Here is a 17,615-nt window from a genome sequence, read left to right as displayed (position 1 = left end):
CTCCTCACGACACATACAACAATTATTATCCATAATACAATTTTTTTTAATGCACATATCATTCGTAAATATTTCACCGTGAATAACGTTTCATCTAAAAACAAAATCTTAGATGAAATATTTAACTCCCAAAAATTATCCCTAACAAAATATTTAATAATAATTTGATAATTATAATAAATATAGAGAAAGAAACCAGTAAACAAAAATATATAAGTTTTTTTATTATATATATATATATATATATATATATAATTTAATTAAATAAATAAAATGCATGGGTATTAAATAAGAATAAGACAGATTAAATAAAAATCATTTCATGAGAACTTATTTTAAGAAATCAAAAACTAAGAATTAATATTAATTAACAGTATAACAAATACAGACAGTCAGAAGAACAACTTGAATCATTCAGCTCTTTAACTAACTTTCTAATTTCTTCTTTGATACAGCTCTTCATTGGATTCATCTATATTGTTGACTCCACTATTTCTTCATGATTTTTTGTTCCATAAGCAATGAAATTGACACCGATATCGTCAGAAAGATACCATCGACCAGTCAGGGGGTTGTACAAAAACCCAGCCATCTCTTGAATCTAAACAGACATATAAAGCATGGTGAAAAACAAATCCTCCCAACCGACAAAAACCAAAACATGAAAACAATTGAAACTCACAGATATAGAAGAACGTTGAAGGATAAGGACGAGTTCTTCAGGAGTAAGAAAACTTGACCATTGATGTGTACCTTTAGGAAGCTGTAATAATAATGTATTATCACAAATTATGCAAACACAAATAAACTAAATTGCTTTCCACCCTAAACCATCTATTATAGATTACCCATTGAAGGACATATTCAGCAGCAACAATTGCGGTTGCATAGGCTCTCATTGAACGATTTATAGTTGAGATTAAGGTTGCTCCTCCAGGAACAGTTAATGATGCCAGTGATTGACAGAATTGTGCAGGATCTGAAACATGCTCAATTACCTAGTAAGAGATGAAGACAAATACAATTACAATAATAATGACGAAATTCGGTGATCAAGACAAACGCAAACATGGCATACCTCTAAAGAAACCACAACATCGAACTTCCTCTGTTCCTCAACCAGTTTCTCTGTATGCAGATCCAGTTGAAATTTAATGAATAATTACATCATATCATTGTCTTATACTAAGCAAGAAAGTAGCCCAACACAAGACAAGAGATAACTAGGTATAATAAACATCATGGTTTTCCAATAAGAAAGCAAACAATTTTCTGCAGTTACAAAACCATGTTTATAACTTATAAATCTCACCCCCTTCACTAAAAATAAAATCAGAAAAGAGCAAAAAAATGGCTTAACAAGAATCTGAAGACAAAAAGGTGCATACCTGCAGTTGTGCATTGATATTCAATTGCAGAAGTTACCGGGTCCAAATCCTGCAATGTTCCACATTTTTGTTATGAACAGCTATGAGAAGCATTAAACGAATAAGAGTTTATATATCTCGGGAACAATAGACGACAAAAATTGCTGTGAATTCAAAACATGCTCATGCTGTAGATTTAGATGCCTTGCACCATCATGAGTTTCGTCTCCTAACAAATCACGGCAAGTAGAAAATGTTCTTGTCTAGAATTTGATTTGACATTAACAGGTGATGGACTAAATCAAATTTACTGGAGCAGTGATGTAAGACTAATATTATCAACCACTAGTAGAATGTGAAAAATCAGGATGCTAGATGAATGAACTCCTGTTAATTGCTAGGTAAAACATCATCGGAATCTAGATATCTGGGGCAACAAAGATATAAAGAATCTGGTTGTGACATAATGGCCTTAGAAACACTTTTTTATTTCTTTATCTGGATCTACAGAAACATTTGAAAACTAAACTTAGTCATATTTATATTTTTGTATCGGGCTCCAAAATTAAAAAAAAAAAAAACTGTTCCAAATGGGGTTTATGATTCTTCATCTTCTTTCTTTGGTGGACACAAGGGGAGCAAAATGTTCTTAGACAAACAACATATGAGACTTGGTTTTTCAATCCAAATACGGTTAAGCAAACCCTCCATGATCTTGATGGTATCACTACCAAATTGATGGAATTATAATTCAAGCAATTATTCAGACTTCAGTCAGCTACAGATCTTTTCATGTACTTATTATTATATAGCTAACTGTACCGCATGAAGGCGTGCAATAATGATGTTCTTCTCCACGGCATCAATGGCTGTTACAGTTGCTCCCATCCTAGCCAAAGGCTGAATAAGTGAAACAAAATATAAAGAGCATACACATCACTCACAATAAAATATCTCAGACATAACTGCCTGTGTGCAAAGAACAAACAAATAATTTATTCTTGGGTTCAATGTTCAACAGACAAATAAAGTTCCAGCAGGCGTCAAAAGTATGAGAACCTATCTTAGATACTGAAAATGATAAGATATAAGGCAGGTGCGGTAATATTTGTAACTTGCTTGTATAATTTACTATATACCAAAAAGTCATTAAAACCAATTTGTTTTATATACTTGAATGACTAAAATCATAAAAATACATCTGTCATACAATGAATGGAAGAAAAGGAAAGTACAGGATCCATTCAATTCCTGCATGTAGTTTCTTCAAATGATGAGAAGTACTACACTGGAAAAGAGAAAGTATAGCCATGAATGATAGCATCTTCTAGTGAATTGTGTGTATTATTACTATCAACAGTTCCACAAGGATTTGAAGTGAATATGTATTAAAGTGGATCTGAACAATTTGCAGAACGTCGTACGGAATAAGGTGATTGTGAATAAGGGTCATTGGAACAATCCAGATGTTTGATGTAAACCCTAATTTGTATTATAAAATCCTTGGTTTAAAAAAACAAGGATTTGGGTGAAGGCATATAGATAACAAAGAACCTAGGCTAGACCATATGATTTAGAAGCCCGATACACTATCACAAGAATCACTATACATTCCCATCAATATGCTGGTGATTTTCAACTCAAAACCCACTCAAGCAGTTAAAATTTAATGAAACTTGTGAAGAGTTTAATAAAGTTATAGTTTCTTCTCCCAACTTCTAAAGATTATGATGCCTGAAAGGACATTTGCTCAAACTAGTGGAACAAAAGCAAGGAACTTAGCTCTAATAATCATATTGTGATTAGTCGCATCAAGTACCTTTGTCCCTTGTACATCAGTACATGATAGATTAAACCACTATAAAAGTTACAAATCAATTACCTCTGATAAGATTCCTCCTCCACAACCAACATCCACTATCTTCAATCCTTCCAAAGGCTTGGGAGAATTTGGATCCTTGCTGAATCAGTAACATAAAATCAAAACTAAAATAAACAGTTTCAGAAAAATATAAAGCATTTTCTTAGATATATTTCTTAATTGGGATATCACGGGATTAGACAAAGAAGAACTAATGACCATGCTAAGAAATATATCACCCACATAGAAAAGGTAAAGAAATCAGAACGATATTAGAGAAAGAAGATGAGAAAAAAGCAGAACCAGCTACCTGAAATGTCTGCATAGAGTGGAACGGATGAAAGCTAGCCGTGTAGGATTCATCACATGCAATGGCTTAAAAGGCCCTTCTGCATCCCACCTGATCAAATGCATAAATTCATAAGACCAATTAATGTGAACAAATCCCACAGGAAGCAGATTTATGCAATAACTTGATATCAAATTCACCAGTCAAAAGTATACACATGCCACAATCTTCTAATACTGTAAGACTCATCATGATCATTGCTAATTACTAAATATCTATTAAGATAATAAATTACATATACCAATATCACACAAATTGCAAAATGAAAGATCCTTTCACAAAACATGAACACCTAAAACCAATGTTACTTAAAAATTTCATATAATTTTCTTTGTTCCAGTCATTCCTGAGTATTCCAATCAACACCCAACATAGGCTCAGGGGAAAACAAACCTACAACCAATTTAAACCTCAGACAATAGAAAAAAGAAAAAAAATACCCACCACGTCTCAGCAATGGCAGAAAACTTGGCGAGCTCTGTAACCTTTAAAGATGACACTGGAGTGGAAGTCAAATTGTCACTTACTTTGTGACTTTGGTGTGGAGGATTCTGGGATATTGGAAAATCCAATGGTTTTGCATTAGCAACATTTGAACAGGGTCTTCCAAAGACGGTGGCACTAGGGGTGAGCGACGAACGCGTAAGAGAAAGATTAGGGCTAGGATTCATGAGCAGTCGAGTGAGGATATTTCGACCGTTCCTGGATAGAAGCGGAACATGGTCTTTGAGGAGCAATCTGTAGGATCCAGCCATTGCTGAAATCAAGCGCGGGAGATAGAGAATAAACAGTTCCTTCTTGCTGAATTTGCAGACATGGGATGGGGGTAAAGTTTCTTTCTTGATCCTTCCTACTTCTAACCGACGACCGTCTTCTCACGGCGTTAATTTGTCAAACATTAATTTGTTCTATCTAAATAAGTACTTGTTCATATCATAATTTTTTCATTTTTATTTAACAAAAGAAACTTTTATTTTTTTTTTTTATGTTTAAAATATTTTTTTCTTTTTTTAATATATATGGACATTTAAAAAAATAATTATGTGGGTAAATTCATAAAAAAATAAATTATAAATCAATATTTTAATACATTGAAAATACTACTCAAATTAGCTAATTATATAATACCCAATATTAACCTAGCGGCAACAAGGGGTAAATATTATCACCTTAAGGTCCTGAGTTTCTTGTAAGGCGGCAAATTCTGTGTGATTAATTAAATGGTTAAATATATTTGCGGCATAAATACTTAATCCGTTGTCCTATTATTTTTTTAAAAAAAAATTATCAAAATTTTCAATATAAGTATATTAATATTGAAGATGTAATTTATTCAATAATTAGAATACGTAATACGCTCATATATGTTGTATATAAAGTATAATATATAATACACATCAACAAGCACATATCACAAATGTAAATATAATCAACTGAAACTAAACAACTTCAAAGTTCAACAACAATAACAACTTATACTTAATTTCCCGACAATAATTCATTCCTTAAGTAGAGCACGACCTCATAGGTGCTTTCAGGGCTAAGAAGAGACTTGGAAACAGTCTCTCGTTTCATGCACCTCTCGGACCATTCTACAATCTTAGGGCACTCTTCCCTTATCTTTAGCCCCAACTTTTCTAATGAATGGAACCATGTGTAGAAAGGAATTAGCGTGATGTCTATTGCATTGAAGCTTTCTCTGCCAAAGTAGGGTTTGTTCCCGAGCTCCTCTTCCAACACCTTATAGCACTTCACCAACTCTTTTTTTGCCGCTTCTTGCATTTCTACCGAAGTAGTCTTATATGCAAATGCACTCGCTTTATTATATATCTGTTTCAAAATAATTATATATGTAAGTGAAATTGTTCCCCATATCTATTAATTATAAGTATGTAATAACCATGCATGTGATATATAGACTTACGTTTTGGCCGATGTAATCAATCCAAAACCTAGTGTGGGCTCGTTCATAAGGGTCGGATGGGAATAAATGAGAATTTCCGGACCATACCTCATCTATGTACTCTAGAATAACGGAAGACTCGCAGATAGGTTTTCCGTTGTGGATAAGAACCGGAATTTTTTGGTGGATCGGATTCATCTCCAATAACAATGTACTTTTGTTACTTAGATCTTCTTCCATTCGTTCATATTCCACACCTTTCTCTGCGAAGCCAATCCTCACCAAAGCACCAAATGGGCTTGCCATTAGGTCCAACAAAACAACTTTTTGTGCCATGGAAAATGATCGCTTTTTAATTTCTAGCTAAAGAATGGAAATGAGTTGTGGGGAGATGATGAAGTTGTGGTAAGTATTTATAGGCTACTTCTACTCTTGCAATGTTATTGGACTTTGAATTATGTTTTGATGACTAATTGATTACCTAAGATTTGATATTGATCAGCTTTTCAATAAAATAAAAAACAATTTTTCATATTGACCAAGTTACATGCATAGACTTTTCAAAAGCCATCGATGTATGTGGTGACAACAATGAATAAAAAAGGCCATCGATGTATGTGGTGACAACAATGAATAAAGACAATTATTTTAAATAGTAGAAATACCAACTCTTCATAAAAAAAATAAAAACCTATTGACCAACTTTTCTTCACATACTCCATCCAAATTAATAAACAAAAAGCATATGCTCGAAGAGCCCAGGCCCTAGATTCCAATTGGATGAAAACGTGAATTGGTTCTAGTTATTCTTCGAAACGGAGTGGAAGAAGGGAAGAGATTCTCGAACGAGGAAAATGATTCAATGACTTCTAAAGAATTGAACGGGGAGCCGTATGAGATTTTCGTACTCCACAGTGATCCCAGGTGGGAGGTCGCTCTAGAGTGGATGCCCCAGCAGCTTTCTCTATTATTACTTTTAATAAAATATATTTCTTCCATATGACATATGCCCAATAAATTTAAAAGTTGAAATATACAGCTCACTTTATTTTATTAATATGTGTTTGAAATTTCTCTATCACTAGTCAAAAAATTCAAATTGAATTCTCTCATTCACATTATTTTATTAAAGTAATGATAGAGAGTGGTAGACTTCAGAAATAAAATTTTCACTTGTAGTGTTGCATCATTATTCATGATTAATGCTCTCTATCTTACCCATTTTATTAATACATGTTTTTAATTTTACAGAACATTTTTCTTTTGTCAAAAATAAAAATACATAAAAGCTGAGGACTAGAAGGAAAAAAACAGAACCAGGGCCAAATCGACTATAATCTTCTTTTTTTGAGAAAGGTCGCAAAAATGCATAAAAATGTTTTTTAAGAAAAAATCGACAAAAGCATATCCCAATGATATCGGACAAACAAACCATAAACTCCCGAGAGAATGAGAACCAAGCACCAACAAAGCAATGAAAACATAAAACAGTTTATTTATTTCCAAATATGATCATACATAACAAACAAACAAGAACATAGGATGGTTTCTAATCTAGATTTGGATCCAAATCTAGAAAGTATTTCCACATGGACATTAGTCAAGTAATTCAAGCCGTGGTAACAACAACATATAAACCAACATTGGATAATATCAAAGAAGAAAAACACACTCTTTCAACACAAACAAAAGATCTTTTAGCAGATCATTTACTCTATCCCATATTTGTTCCTCAACATCTTAACAAAGTCATAAACTTTATCCTGATCTGGGAGTGTACTAGCAACTGTATCTCTTTCCAAACATCTCTTGGCCCAAGCAATGAGTTTAGGACATTCTTTCTCAATGCTAATGTTTCCAAAAGTTTCATAAGCATGAAACCAGCTATAGAAAGGAATGAATGCCAGATCCACATACCCAAAACTTTCTCCTCCATAGTATGGCTTGTCTCCCAGCTCTTTCTCCAATTCTTTCATAATCTCTATGAATTCATTCCTTCCTGATTCATGTTCTTCCCCTTTAGTTGTCCACAACATCCTTGAAGAAGAATAGACCTGCATTAACCAGCCCAGACTTAATATAGAAGACAGTACAAGTCATGGCTAGACAATCATCAGTGCTTTCAGTTTCAGTTTATCTATCTATACATCTAACCCTATCAAACCCAATTGCAGTTTTGACTTTTGAGATGACCCACTTTTAACATATCCACAAATCAACAGTGCAAGCAACAAAAAGTTACTCATCACAAAAAGACAAGGACCCATTGGCCTCAAATGGAAATTTACCTCATTTAGACTAACACGGGAAAGGGGGAGAAAGAAAGAAAGAAAGTCTGTACCTTTTTGTCGACATAATCGGCCCAGAAGCGAGCCTGAGCTCTTTGATAAGGGTCTGAGGGCAAGATGGGGAATTTGTGGGTCCAGACTTCGTCGATGTACTGGACGGCGATGAGGGATTCGGAAACAGGGCGACCGTTGTGGATAAAAACAGGGATCTTCTTGTAAACAGGGTTCATCTGAAGGAGAAGTGGGCTCTTGTTCCTGAGATCCTCCTCAATGTACTCGTACTCGAGGCCTTTCTCGGCTAGGGCTAATCTCAGTCTCATTCCAAACATGCTTGGCCAGAAATCCAGTAGAACCAATTTGTCGCCGCCTTCCGCCATTGTTGATAACTCTGGCCGCTAGTTTCTTACAACTTATCTCGGATGAGGTTCGAAATTTATTGCAGAGTTGAGAAAACGAGACAGTGCCACGCCCACATCTTCTTGGGAAGAGAACATACTAGTAGAGTACTATAAAGGAGACGTCTAAAATTGAAAGATGTTTTATTTATTTTATTTGAATTTAATAAGCTACTTGAAAAATAAATTATAATGTTATTACTTGAATATTATGTAGAATCGGAAAATTAGTTTTATTTGAAAATGATTACAATGAACTTTAACATAAATTCACTACTTTTTGGGAAGGGGAATTTGAGCAAATGATTATACTGATGGGGTGAATTATCATTTTTGGCTAGATAATTTAAATAGCGTTGGTGATCCCTTTTTTTCTGACGAAAATATCTCTATTGCGTCACGCATCTTCAGGTTGCGTAACGCAATTTTTGTATTTTTTTATTTTTCAAAAAATTTTAATTATAAAATTTTTTGGACGAAAATACTCCAGTTGCGTCACGCAACCGCAAGACGAAAAAAAAAAAATCCGATTGCGTTACGCAAATATACAATTGTCATTAAAAAAAGAAAGTCACCAACGCTATTTAAATTATTCACCCACACAAATGGTAATTCACCCTATGCTCAAATTTCTTAATGGGAATATGTGATATGTGAATGTTAAATCAAAGAAAAATTATATTAATTTTATATATAAAAATAAAAAATACATTGATCTCTAATATATAAATAACATTAAGATTATAAAAAAAATAATATAATAATGATATTATTACTATTCCAATTATATATACCATTTTTTCTCAAACTAAGATGAAAGATAATTTGAAGTTTAAGATGAAATTATGAAATGTTATGTTTTTTAAGTTTAATAAATTTGTGAATGTTAAAATTCATCTAATAACGGAATATTAGTATGTTGATTAGAATGTAAATATATTGGTTTCATTAAGACAAACAAATAAACATTGACATTGATTGTTGTGATGAAAAAATAATTAAAAATACTTTGATAATACTCATGAATGTTATAATTCAAACTCAATCAACAAATATAGGACCCATCCAGAGATTCAAGGCACAATTAAAATAAAAATTTTGTGACCGAAAGATTACAAAAAATACTAATTATAAACTTCAACAAAAATAAATTATATATATACATGAGAGAAAGAGGTATTATGGGGATTGCAATAATAGAAGAATGGGGACTAGGGTTTAGGGGACTAACGATAATTCTTTATCTATATTGACCAGGTTATGATCCGCATCGATTGCATCGATTCCGAATTGTTAAAAAAAACAATTTTCTTAATAATAATTGTTTAATATATAATTCAATCATTATCTTTCTTCCAATAAATGAAATTTTTATTTTCTATAATTTAATGCAATCATTAAAAATTTATATTATTTTTTAAAAAAATTAGTTAGATATTTATTTGTCTGGGTATTTAATATTTTAAAATTATTGTTATTTAATGTTATTTTTGTTTGATATTTGATATTTTGATAATTTATAATTATAAATATATAAAAATTATTTTATTAGTTATATTTTAAGTTTTGTCGATTTCGGTGGACTGCGGGGAATCTGTCCCAATCGAGGCGAGAATGGTTTATATTTAAAATTTTCACCAAGAATTAAGACGGGTTGGTAATGCAATTTTCTATACCGTCTAATTGTGATCTCTAATATTCAATGCATAGTTTGTCTAAACTAATACATATTCATAAATTCATTTATTCAAATAAACAAAGTACATGATAAATATCTATGACAATAATATTAAACTTGAAATTATGTTGTTATTTGCCACAACAACATAGGTGTTACCGAACATCGCACTTTACTTGCCCTCAAAAAATTGGTTCCTCATGTCTATTAAAACATCATAGATAAATTGTGGGCTAGCAAGAAGAGACTTTGAAACACTTTCCCTCTTCATGAATCCACAATCCTAGGACACTCTTCCCCCATGTTTAGTCCCATCTTCTCAAATGTATAGAACCAACCATAGAAAGGAATCAGTGTTATATCAACTACATCAAAACTTTCCCCACCAAAATAGGGTTTGTTCAGAAGCTCCTTTTCCAACACCTTATAGCATTTCACCAACTCTTTCTTAGCAATTTCTTGCATATGTCCACGATGCCCATGTTTTTGTAAATATATTTACAGGTTGTCCTTAACTCAGGGATCCGTTGCACTCGAAAGAAAAAGCGGAATTCAACGTTCTAAAAAGGATAAAAAAAATAAATAAACGTACATATTCTCGCATCTCTTATTTTTCTAATTAATTATAAAAAAAAAATATAAGTACTTATTCTCACATCTCTTATTTCTCAAATTAATTATGTCTTTGATTGACATAGAATAACAATCCCAATTATATTAAACAAACAAAACAATATTTTGAATCTAACAAATTTAAATTTGGATGTATGAGTTCAATAATAACGATGCAGCCTCAAATAAATTATTTGCCTTTTCTAGCATCACAAGATTAGTCACTACTATTACATTATAATATTTCTTGGCAAAACTTGATGAAACGAACCTCAAGATCTGAGAACAGTTTCTGAAATTTGACAATTTTCATCATGTCTAAAAGTTTTGTTTGTCATCACATAACTTTGATCCCTTTAGCCTTCAGCTTTTTTGGATGTTTGGCACCCCCATTTCCTTTGGACGTCTTACTTTTTCTTTTGTGATCATCTGATTTCTCGTTTCTTTTTCTTTTGTGATCATCTGCTTTCTCATTGGTATTCACTTCCTCGAATTTAATGGGCTTAATGATCATTCCTGTTTTCTTCACAATCTGCAATAAAAATGTGTACCAATTATAAAACAAGTGCAACATCACATATGGATGAGGATCCAAATGTCTACAAACAGAGCTTATCTATTATACGCAGTCAGAAATTTATTAAAGGTTTCTCAGTTGGATCCAAATTCAGATAGCCAAACAGAAAGTGTTTTCAAATGGGTGTGTATCTGAATCTAAAAAAGGGAGCTAGTTATGTTTGGTGTAAATGAGTTTAAGAAGAAAACCAATTCTCTGGGAGATTGAAAAAAGATGCAATGAAATGCAACATAACCAAACTAGACGCACCTCTGGTCGATTTAGAGCACCAATTGTTGTTACTGGATTGAATTCAGGTCCAATCGGCATTCTGATGCTTTGCTCAAAGGCTTCATTAGATGTAAATGGGAATGGCAAGGTCTTTGTTTGTAGCTTTTCAGCCTGCATGATGATCAGACAAATCAACATGATTAATTAAAGAACACAGTAGTTTGCTACTAATAATCAATAAGAAATCACCAGCCAAGAACACAATCAATCAAAATATATACCTTCTTATCAACTCTCTCAGAAATAACCACGTGCTTAAGATGAGCATCCTTTCTTTTCTTAAGAACGTCCTCTCTCTTCTTTTTCGCACTTTCATGTTCTGCCACCATCCAAGAAGGTAACCCTTTCTTCTGTTGAACATCTGTCCATTGACCCCAGCCAGGGAGCAAAACAGGTTTCTCTGGTTCAGGAACTTCCTCATTCAGCATCCCCTCTTTATCCTTCTCAAAATCCATTACAACATCATCTCCTGCAAAAGCTTGACGTATCAATTCTTCTTGTGAGGGAAGCTTATATGTTGGCTTGGTGCTCATATTCAAATTTCTATCTTCCAATTGTCCGTCGCTCTCGGAATCACTACTGTTGTCTACTTCCTTCAAAATAAAAGCATATATCAGACAGATACTACAAATTACTCAAGCAGGTAATGTTTATGGCCTTGTTTGACCTAGGATAATTTAATAACCTAGTGGTTATTTCAAAATAACATTTGTTTAATGTAGGTTAATGAAAATCAGGTGATTTGGGTAAAATGACAGCAAGGATATAAATATATAATGATTTTTTAATTTATTTTTGTCCGTTGATTTGAATGATGTGATTGATGAATAGATTGTTAAACAGATAGTTGGTTATTTGAAATTAATCTCAAATAACCAGCATCAAAAGAGGCCTATATAACTGGCTAAAGGCATAAGCCTGAAACCTCTGCATCTTCTTGATCAGGCAAAACTGCTGCACTTTGCACATTGACTCTCTTTTCGGTATTTTTGCTAGCCTTCTTTGGGATATTTTTCTTCTGTCATTATTCAAAAGGGAAGATGTTAAAAATGAAGAATGGAAAACGACAGAAAAAGGGGGATGTAACTAACCTTCTGCCATGTGTCTGAAGCAAAGATAGCAACTTCATAAGAAGTCTTGGAAGATGCATCTTTGACGACATCTTCGAAATCCTAAGAACCAAGAACTAGAATTATCAATCACACTCAAATCGACTATTCACAGGATCATAAGTTTAATTACCTTGAATAAAGGATCTTGAACAATCTCAGTTCCTTCATTCAATAAATCCAGGTCAATGTGAACTTCCTTTTTATCGCCGTTATTATCTTCATTACTAGGAATCTGTCTTACTTCCAAATCGTCCTCACTATCACTATTTCCGTAGAAATTGTCCACTTTGCTCTTTTCAGTTGTGACTTCAACCTTCTTTTTAGTAGCACCAAAAACCCGTCGACCACTCGAGGTTTCTGGCTTTGCAACCTTTACAGATGTTCCTTCCTCCAATTGGTTTAGGGAAGCTTCAAAGTCATCAATAGCTTGCTTTGCTTCTTCTTCCGCTGCGTCTCTTTTCTTTTTCAATCCCCTAACCTGTGAAAAATCAAGCAAAATAAGAAAAATCAAATAATTAGACAGAAACAAATGAACTGTAAGAGCTAGAAGGTTTTTCAATAGAAACATATGGCTACAAAAACAACGTGCAGAGAAACAAGAGAAATTCTCTCTCATGACATTGATAGATCTCATGGAAATAAAAACATGACCAAAAATTCTTTAAGTTGCAAAATCGTTGTTCTTCCAAATAGCAAATGAAATGTAAACACTATAAGTTTTTTTTTAATTTAGGAAGCTAACACAACCCCTAAAGTCATGGACCTCACTTTAACGTAAGGTGTTCTTAGTGGGAATTGACACTGAGACCTTTGATGTCTTAGGTAAGACTCTACTTGAGCTACCTTAGTGAGTTAAACGCTAAAAGGTTATATCCAATAGAAATATCTGCACAATCAAAACAACATATAGACACTGTTTTCATTATTAGAAGTTTCTATTGGAACAAAATTAATATATACAAAAGATGTTTTCTTCATATCAATGATATATCTCTAGGAAATAAAAACCTGACAAAAAACTGTAAGTTGCAAAAGAAAAAGTTGTTCTTTCAAATAGCAACTTCATATGGAATAATAATTACCATGAAGGGCAATGAAAGGACCCCTGACTTAGGGGCATCATCAGCATCTTCTAACACTTTGAGAGTCTTCGCTTTTGCTTTCTCCAATAATTTAGTTGATACGTCCTGATTTGTGACATCCAGATCGTCATCATCATCATCATCTTCACTACTGTCCTCATCACTGCTAGAGTCCTTCATAGAATTCATTTTTCTTGTTAACAATGCATGTTGATGAAGCTGCTCAGATATTGCAGCACGTGTTCCATCATCTTGGACATCCAAACCACGCTTTAATATTCGCTTTGCCCATTTAGAGTTATTTTTGTGCTTCAATGTCATTCGCTCCTACATACATTTGATACGGAATAGTTAGTCAAACAAGCATAGAAAAACAGGAAACCAACACTCAAACTGTAACAGTAGTATTAGGGATATATTAGTAAATAGTATAAGGGTAATATTGTAATTACTAAAGTAATTAGTTTGGTTAGTAGCTTAAGCTTATAAATAATAGAGTACGTATTTGTGCATATATGAATTTGCTTTCTCTCATATGAAGGCTTAGGTCATGCTCTTCTCATCGTCTAGGCTTATAAGTATACATGCATTCTTATGATGTGTTTAACCAAAGCAAGAAAAAAAGTACCTCAGCCCTTTTCATCTCTTGCTTCATTGCAAGTTCTTTTGAAGCTTCAGGATCCATTGAAACTCCATCGGCGGCTGCTTTCAACTTATCTTTCTTTAACAAGCGATGATATGTTTTGGACTTTATCTTCTTTATCCGTTTAGACTTCAACTCATGCCGAAATAAAAGACTACGCATTTTAGCAAGACGGTCTTGATGATCCTTCACATCTTCAACAGATAGCTGCACACAGACAAAAATTATGTCATTGCTGAAAAACCAATGGACTCCAAAAGCTGTTACATCAGAAAGCCAATGATGAAAATTCTTCCAAAGAGGATCGCAATTAGTTACAATCCAGTTCAAGTTCAAACTCACTGTAACAGTTCACTTTTCAGTTTAACCTATAATACAAGTTAAACAAAGACAGCATCCTTGAGTCGATATCTTTCTGAACTAACTATCCTTGCAGTGTAATAAATCATTAACAGTTAATAGATACCTTCTTAATCTTGTAAAACCAAATTAATAAAAATATTAATAGAGGGAGAAGAACCAGTGGCAATGTTAACCCCTCCCTTCTTGCCAAAGATCTTACCTTTACAAAAAGAATTCTGATTTATGACTATTAAAATGTCAACCAGACCTTCCCCCATGAATTAAACAAATAAAAAAAAGAGGAAGTCTTTCTTTTTCTTTGATGTATACGAGACAAAACATTTGTGTAATTATCACACAAGATATACATAAAAGTGAACTTACACCCAAGGAAGCATATGCACCATGGAGAGCAAGAGAAGTCTAGTGCTTCCATGTACAGAAAGATTAGTAATAATCAGGTTACCTTGTTCAGTTCTAACAATCTTGCACCATCTTTCTGGTGAGCTTCCATGAGCGTGTTATCACCAACTATGGAAGCCATTTTCTTCTCAAACTCAGTTCTCGGTTCAAATTCAGAAGCAATTGCACCTACAGTTGAAAAGCCCAGATTTTTGTCGTCTTCAAAAAAGAGAGTCGGCGCCTCCCTATGCTTCTTGACCAAAGGCTCCCACATGGTAATAACTTTCTTTGATTGTTCATAGGCAACCTTCCTCTCCAACTTTTCCCGATCAACTCTTGGAAGTGGAGCATGTACTGGGACAGCTTTTTTTTCCATTCTTTGCACACCTTTTCTAAGTTTGCTAAAACCAGATTTCCCATGTAAAGGATCCAAAAGATCCTGGATGCTAATATGACCATCCCCTTCAAGAACATCACTACTTGGATTATATTCAGACTCTGTGTACGCCTCTGATCTTACAGTTTCATTTTTCTTTTTCTTGCCTGGAAGTCAACAAACAAGTACTATTCAGGCTCCAAAATAATTCCTAAGAGATCATCATAAAAATATGTAAGATTTAATTTCTTCCCTTATTCATTTATTGTTTGCCCTAGTTAGGCATCTTTCTTCCTTCATTTTTTAAAGGTATCAATTGGAAAATACTGATAATAATATTATAGGATAGCATCTTTTCTGAAATCTATATGAATTTTTAGATGGATGTAAGTTATAACTTATATCTTGATTGATGGTTGAATAGGTAACCAGGCGTCTGTTCTTAGATTCTCCATTGTGACAGTCAAAATAGGTATAGAAGATAAAACCCTATAAATCCCTAGTATAGAAGATAAAACCCTATAAATCCCTAGGATATGTTAAATCAAACCTTGAAACGCTTCAATTGGCAATCCAGTAACTCCTTGAAGCATCCTTGCATGTCTGCCTTCATCTTCCTCACCGTCTTCATCTTCTCCCTCCTTTTCCACATCATCTTCATCAGAGGCCACATTCTCATCCTGCAAAAAGGAAAAAAAAATCCTTGAGATGAATAAGCAGTAAACCTAAAATAAATACATAATCTATTCCAAATTTTTCAGTGCGAAAACGATAAAAAAAAAACATCTGAAGACATGAAAAACTGTCGTACGTTCGTTTAACCACAACACGATGATAATGAAGATAAACATTCTGTCAATATATAGAAGACTCTACCTCAAACTCTTCCGGTAGCTCGTATTCAAAGTTCTCCACGTAATCGAATCGGCGATTCTTCTTGGATTCTTCCTCTGGAACTTCTTCTTCGTATTCATACAATTCATCTAATTCATCAGATTTCACATCCTCGTCTTCAGAATTCGAGTGAGTACCGCTGTCTAAGAGGTTAATCTCCTTGCGGAGCGAATTCGGAAGTTGTGGCCCAACTCTTTTCGTTATCTTATCACCTCCTCTTTTCTGCTTCGGTTTTCCAGTGTATCCTGACCTGGATGGCAAACTCTTTCTCTTACCACCACTAATACTGCTACTGTCTCTTTCTTTCCTCTTTTTATCCGCCATCTCTATCGTTGATCAGTGAAGGCGCTTCCGTAGGTCTACCAAGAACTGCAGAATTGAAGAACACTATATGAACTGTGAAATATAACTGAAGAAGAAGGCTAGAAGAAGAGCGCCATGGATTTGGGAAAACTGAAAAAGAGGCGCGACTATGGAAGAAAGAAGGGTTTCTAAGAAGAAAAAATAATTTAAAAATTAAAGAAAGAATGGGTTGGGCTGTCTCAGTTGGGCCTGTTTTTCATTAATTTCTTTGTGAAGGTTTTGGGTTTGGGTAATTGGGTCTAACTTTTATTTTTTATTACAGATCCATAATTTGATTATTTTTTTCTGTTTCGTTAGTTTAAAATTATTAGTATGTTAGTATTTTTTTAGTTGAATTTATTTTATTAATTATTTTTAAATTATTATTATTTAATGTATAAAATTGTATATTAAAAATTGATCAAATCTTATAGAACTGACTCAATTAATTTTGTTCACGTATCTGGTAGTATAATTATATATATCAATAGTTTTGAATGTGTTTGAGGCATATTTTGATTGAATTGCAATTAGCAATACAATTTAATTGAGACTTTTGATTAAAGATGGAGGTCATTATTTTTGGTTTAAAAAAACATTCTTAATTAAATCCAGTTATAGATTTATTAGTGTTTAAACATATAAAAATAAGTAATAAAAAAGAGGGAATAAGCTTGAATAAAAAATAGTAAATAAAATTTTGAGAGGTGGACACTTTTCAAGATAGTTATGTCAAATTAAAAGGTAATTTCTCTTTTTAGTGTTTATTTTATTTAATTGTAAAAAATAAGTGATTTTATATTTTCCAAATCTTGAATAGTAAATATAATTTTGACAGGACCGCCCACTTTAGTGATTTTATATATATGTACCAAATCATGGCAAAATAATAGTTAAAAGCATATTTGTCTATGCTCTTCTAATTATGTTTACATAATCATATTTATGAATTAATATTTTAAGAAAATAAAATGTGGTACAAAGGGCACTTAATCATTTAATCAGGTGCAGAACTTGACGTCTGACTCTGACGGACTCGAATTCAGTACTCTCAATGAGACTGAGATATTCACATCTTGTTGTCGTTAAACTATAAATAAGGACTTAAGAAAATGTGGACAT

At 33.1% G+C, this 17,615-nt stretch overlaps 4 protein-coding genes across 4 annotated transcripts; all 4 read right to left on the bottom strand.

Moving 5' to 3' along the window:
* Positions 1-323: 323 nt before the first annotated feature.
* LOC124938149 (ubiquinone biosynthesis O-methyltransferase, mitochondrial) lies at positions 324-4,429 on the bottom strand. Its single transcript, XM_047478530.1, has 9 exons — positions 4,022-4,429; positions 3,539-3,628; positions 3,250-3,328; positions 2,190-2,267; positions 1,389-1,437; positions 1,079-1,128; positions 849-998; positions 683-763; positions 324-601 (listed from the first exon to the last, which is right to left on the bottom strand). The coding sequence occupies exons 1-9, from the start codon at positions 4,330-4,332 to the stop codon at positions 473-475; spliced, it is 1,017 nt and encodes a 338-aa protein (XP_047334486.1). The 5' UTR covers positions 4,333-4,429; the 3' UTR covers positions 324-472.
* A 553-nt stretch (positions 4,430-4,982) lies between these two features.
* On the bottom strand, positions 4,983-5,846 carry LOC124940469 (probable glutathione S-transferase). The gene is made up of 2 exons (XM_047480992.1): positions 5,502-5,846; positions 4,983-5,407 (listed from the first exon to the last, which is right to left on the bottom strand). The coding sequence occupies exons 1-2, from the start codon at positions 5,814-5,816 to the stop codon at positions 5,057-5,059; spliced, it is 666 nt and encodes a 221-aa protein (XP_047336948.1). The 5' UTR covers positions 5,817-5,846; the 3' UTR covers positions 4,983-5,056.
* Positions 5,847-6,951: 1,105 nt separating this feature from the next.
* On the bottom strand, positions 6,952-8,243 carry LOC124940129 (probable glutathione S-transferase). The gene is made up of 2 exons (XM_047480612.1): positions 7,822-8,243; positions 6,952-7,534 (listed from the first exon to the last, which is right to left on the bottom strand). The coding sequence occupies exons 1-2, from the start codon at positions 8,143-8,145 to the stop codon at positions 7,190-7,192; spliced, it is 669 nt and encodes a 222-aa protein (XP_047336568.1). The 5' UTR covers positions 8,146-8,243; the 3' UTR covers positions 6,952-7,189.
* A 2,294-nt stretch (positions 8,244-10,537) lies between these two features.
* Positions 10,538-16,600, bottom strand: LOC124937928 (uncharacterized protein C57A7.06). Its single transcript, XM_047478264.1, has 11 exons — positions 16,134-16,600; positions 15,808-15,937; positions 14,946-15,424; positions 14,123-14,344; positions 13,495-13,821; positions 12,543-12,890; positions 12,392-12,472; positions 12,226-12,318; positions 11,522-11,893; positions 11,280-11,411; positions 10,538-10,985 (listed from the first exon to the last, which is right to left on the bottom strand). Exons 1-11 carry the CDS (start codon positions 16,473-16,475, stop codon positions 10,791-10,793), a joined length of 2,721 nt encoding a protein of 906 aa, XP_047334220.1. The 5' UTR covers positions 16,476-16,600; the 3' UTR covers positions 10,538-10,790.
* Between the last annotated feature and the right edge of the window lie 1,015 nt (positions 16,601-17,615).

This window comes from Impatiens glandulifera, chromosome 5, assembly GCF_907164915.1.
Source record: "Impatiens glandulifera chromosome 5, dImpGla2.1, whole genome shotgun sequence".
Classification (NCBI taxonomy): domain Eukaryota; kingdom Viridiplantae; phylum Streptophyta; class Magnoliopsida; order Ericales; family Balsaminaceae; genus Impatiens; species Impatiens glandulifera.
Note: the sequence above shows the minus strand (reverse complement) of the source record. Positions and strands in the feature narration are given on the sequence as shown.

Excerpts from the sequence above, each read along its gene's own strand:
- LOC124938149 (XM_047478530.1), bottom strand. The coding sequence starts at position 4,332 with ATGGCTGGATCCTACAGATTGCTCCTCAAAGACCATGTTCCGCTTCTA. Across the intron at positions 2,268-3,249 it reads GAGGAGGAATCTTATCAGAG|CCTTTGGCTAGGATGGGAGC; the intron begins GTAATTGATTTG and ends TCACTTATTCAG. Across the intron at positions 999-1,078 it reads ATGTTGTGGTTTCTTTAGAG|GTAATTGAGCATGTTTCAGA; the intron begins GTATGCCATGTT and ends ATCTCTTACTAG.
- LOC124940469 (XM_047480992.1), bottom strand. The coding sequence starts at position 5,816 with ATGGCACAAAAAGTTGTTTTGTTGGACCTAATGGCAAGCCCATTTGGT. Across the intron at positions 5,408-5,501 it reads TTGATTACATCGGCCAAAAC|ATATATAATAAAGCGAGTGC; the intron begins GTAAGTCTATAT and ends ATTTTGAAACAG.
- LOC124940129 (XM_047480612.1), bottom strand. The coding sequence starts at position 8,145 with ATGGCGGAAGGCGGCGACAAATTGGTTCTACTGGATTTCTGGCCAAGC. Across the intron at positions 7,535-7,821 it reads CCGATTATGTCGACAAAAAG|GTCTATTCTTCTTCAAGGAT; the intron begins GTACAGACTTTC and ends TGGTTAATGCAG.
- LOC124937928 (XM_047478264.1), bottom strand. The coding sequence starts at position 16,475 with ATGGCGGATAAAAAGAGGAAAGAAAGAGACAGTAGCAGTATTAGTGGT. Across the intron at positions 12,319-12,391 it reads CTTCAGACACATGGCAGAAG|AAGAAAAATATCCCAAAGAA; the intron begins GTTAGTTACATC and ends GAATAATGACAG. Across the intron at positions 10,986-11,279 it reads GTGCTCTAAATCGACCAGAG|ATTGTGAAGAAAACAGGAAT; the intron begins GTGCGTCTAGTT and ends TTTTTATTGCAG.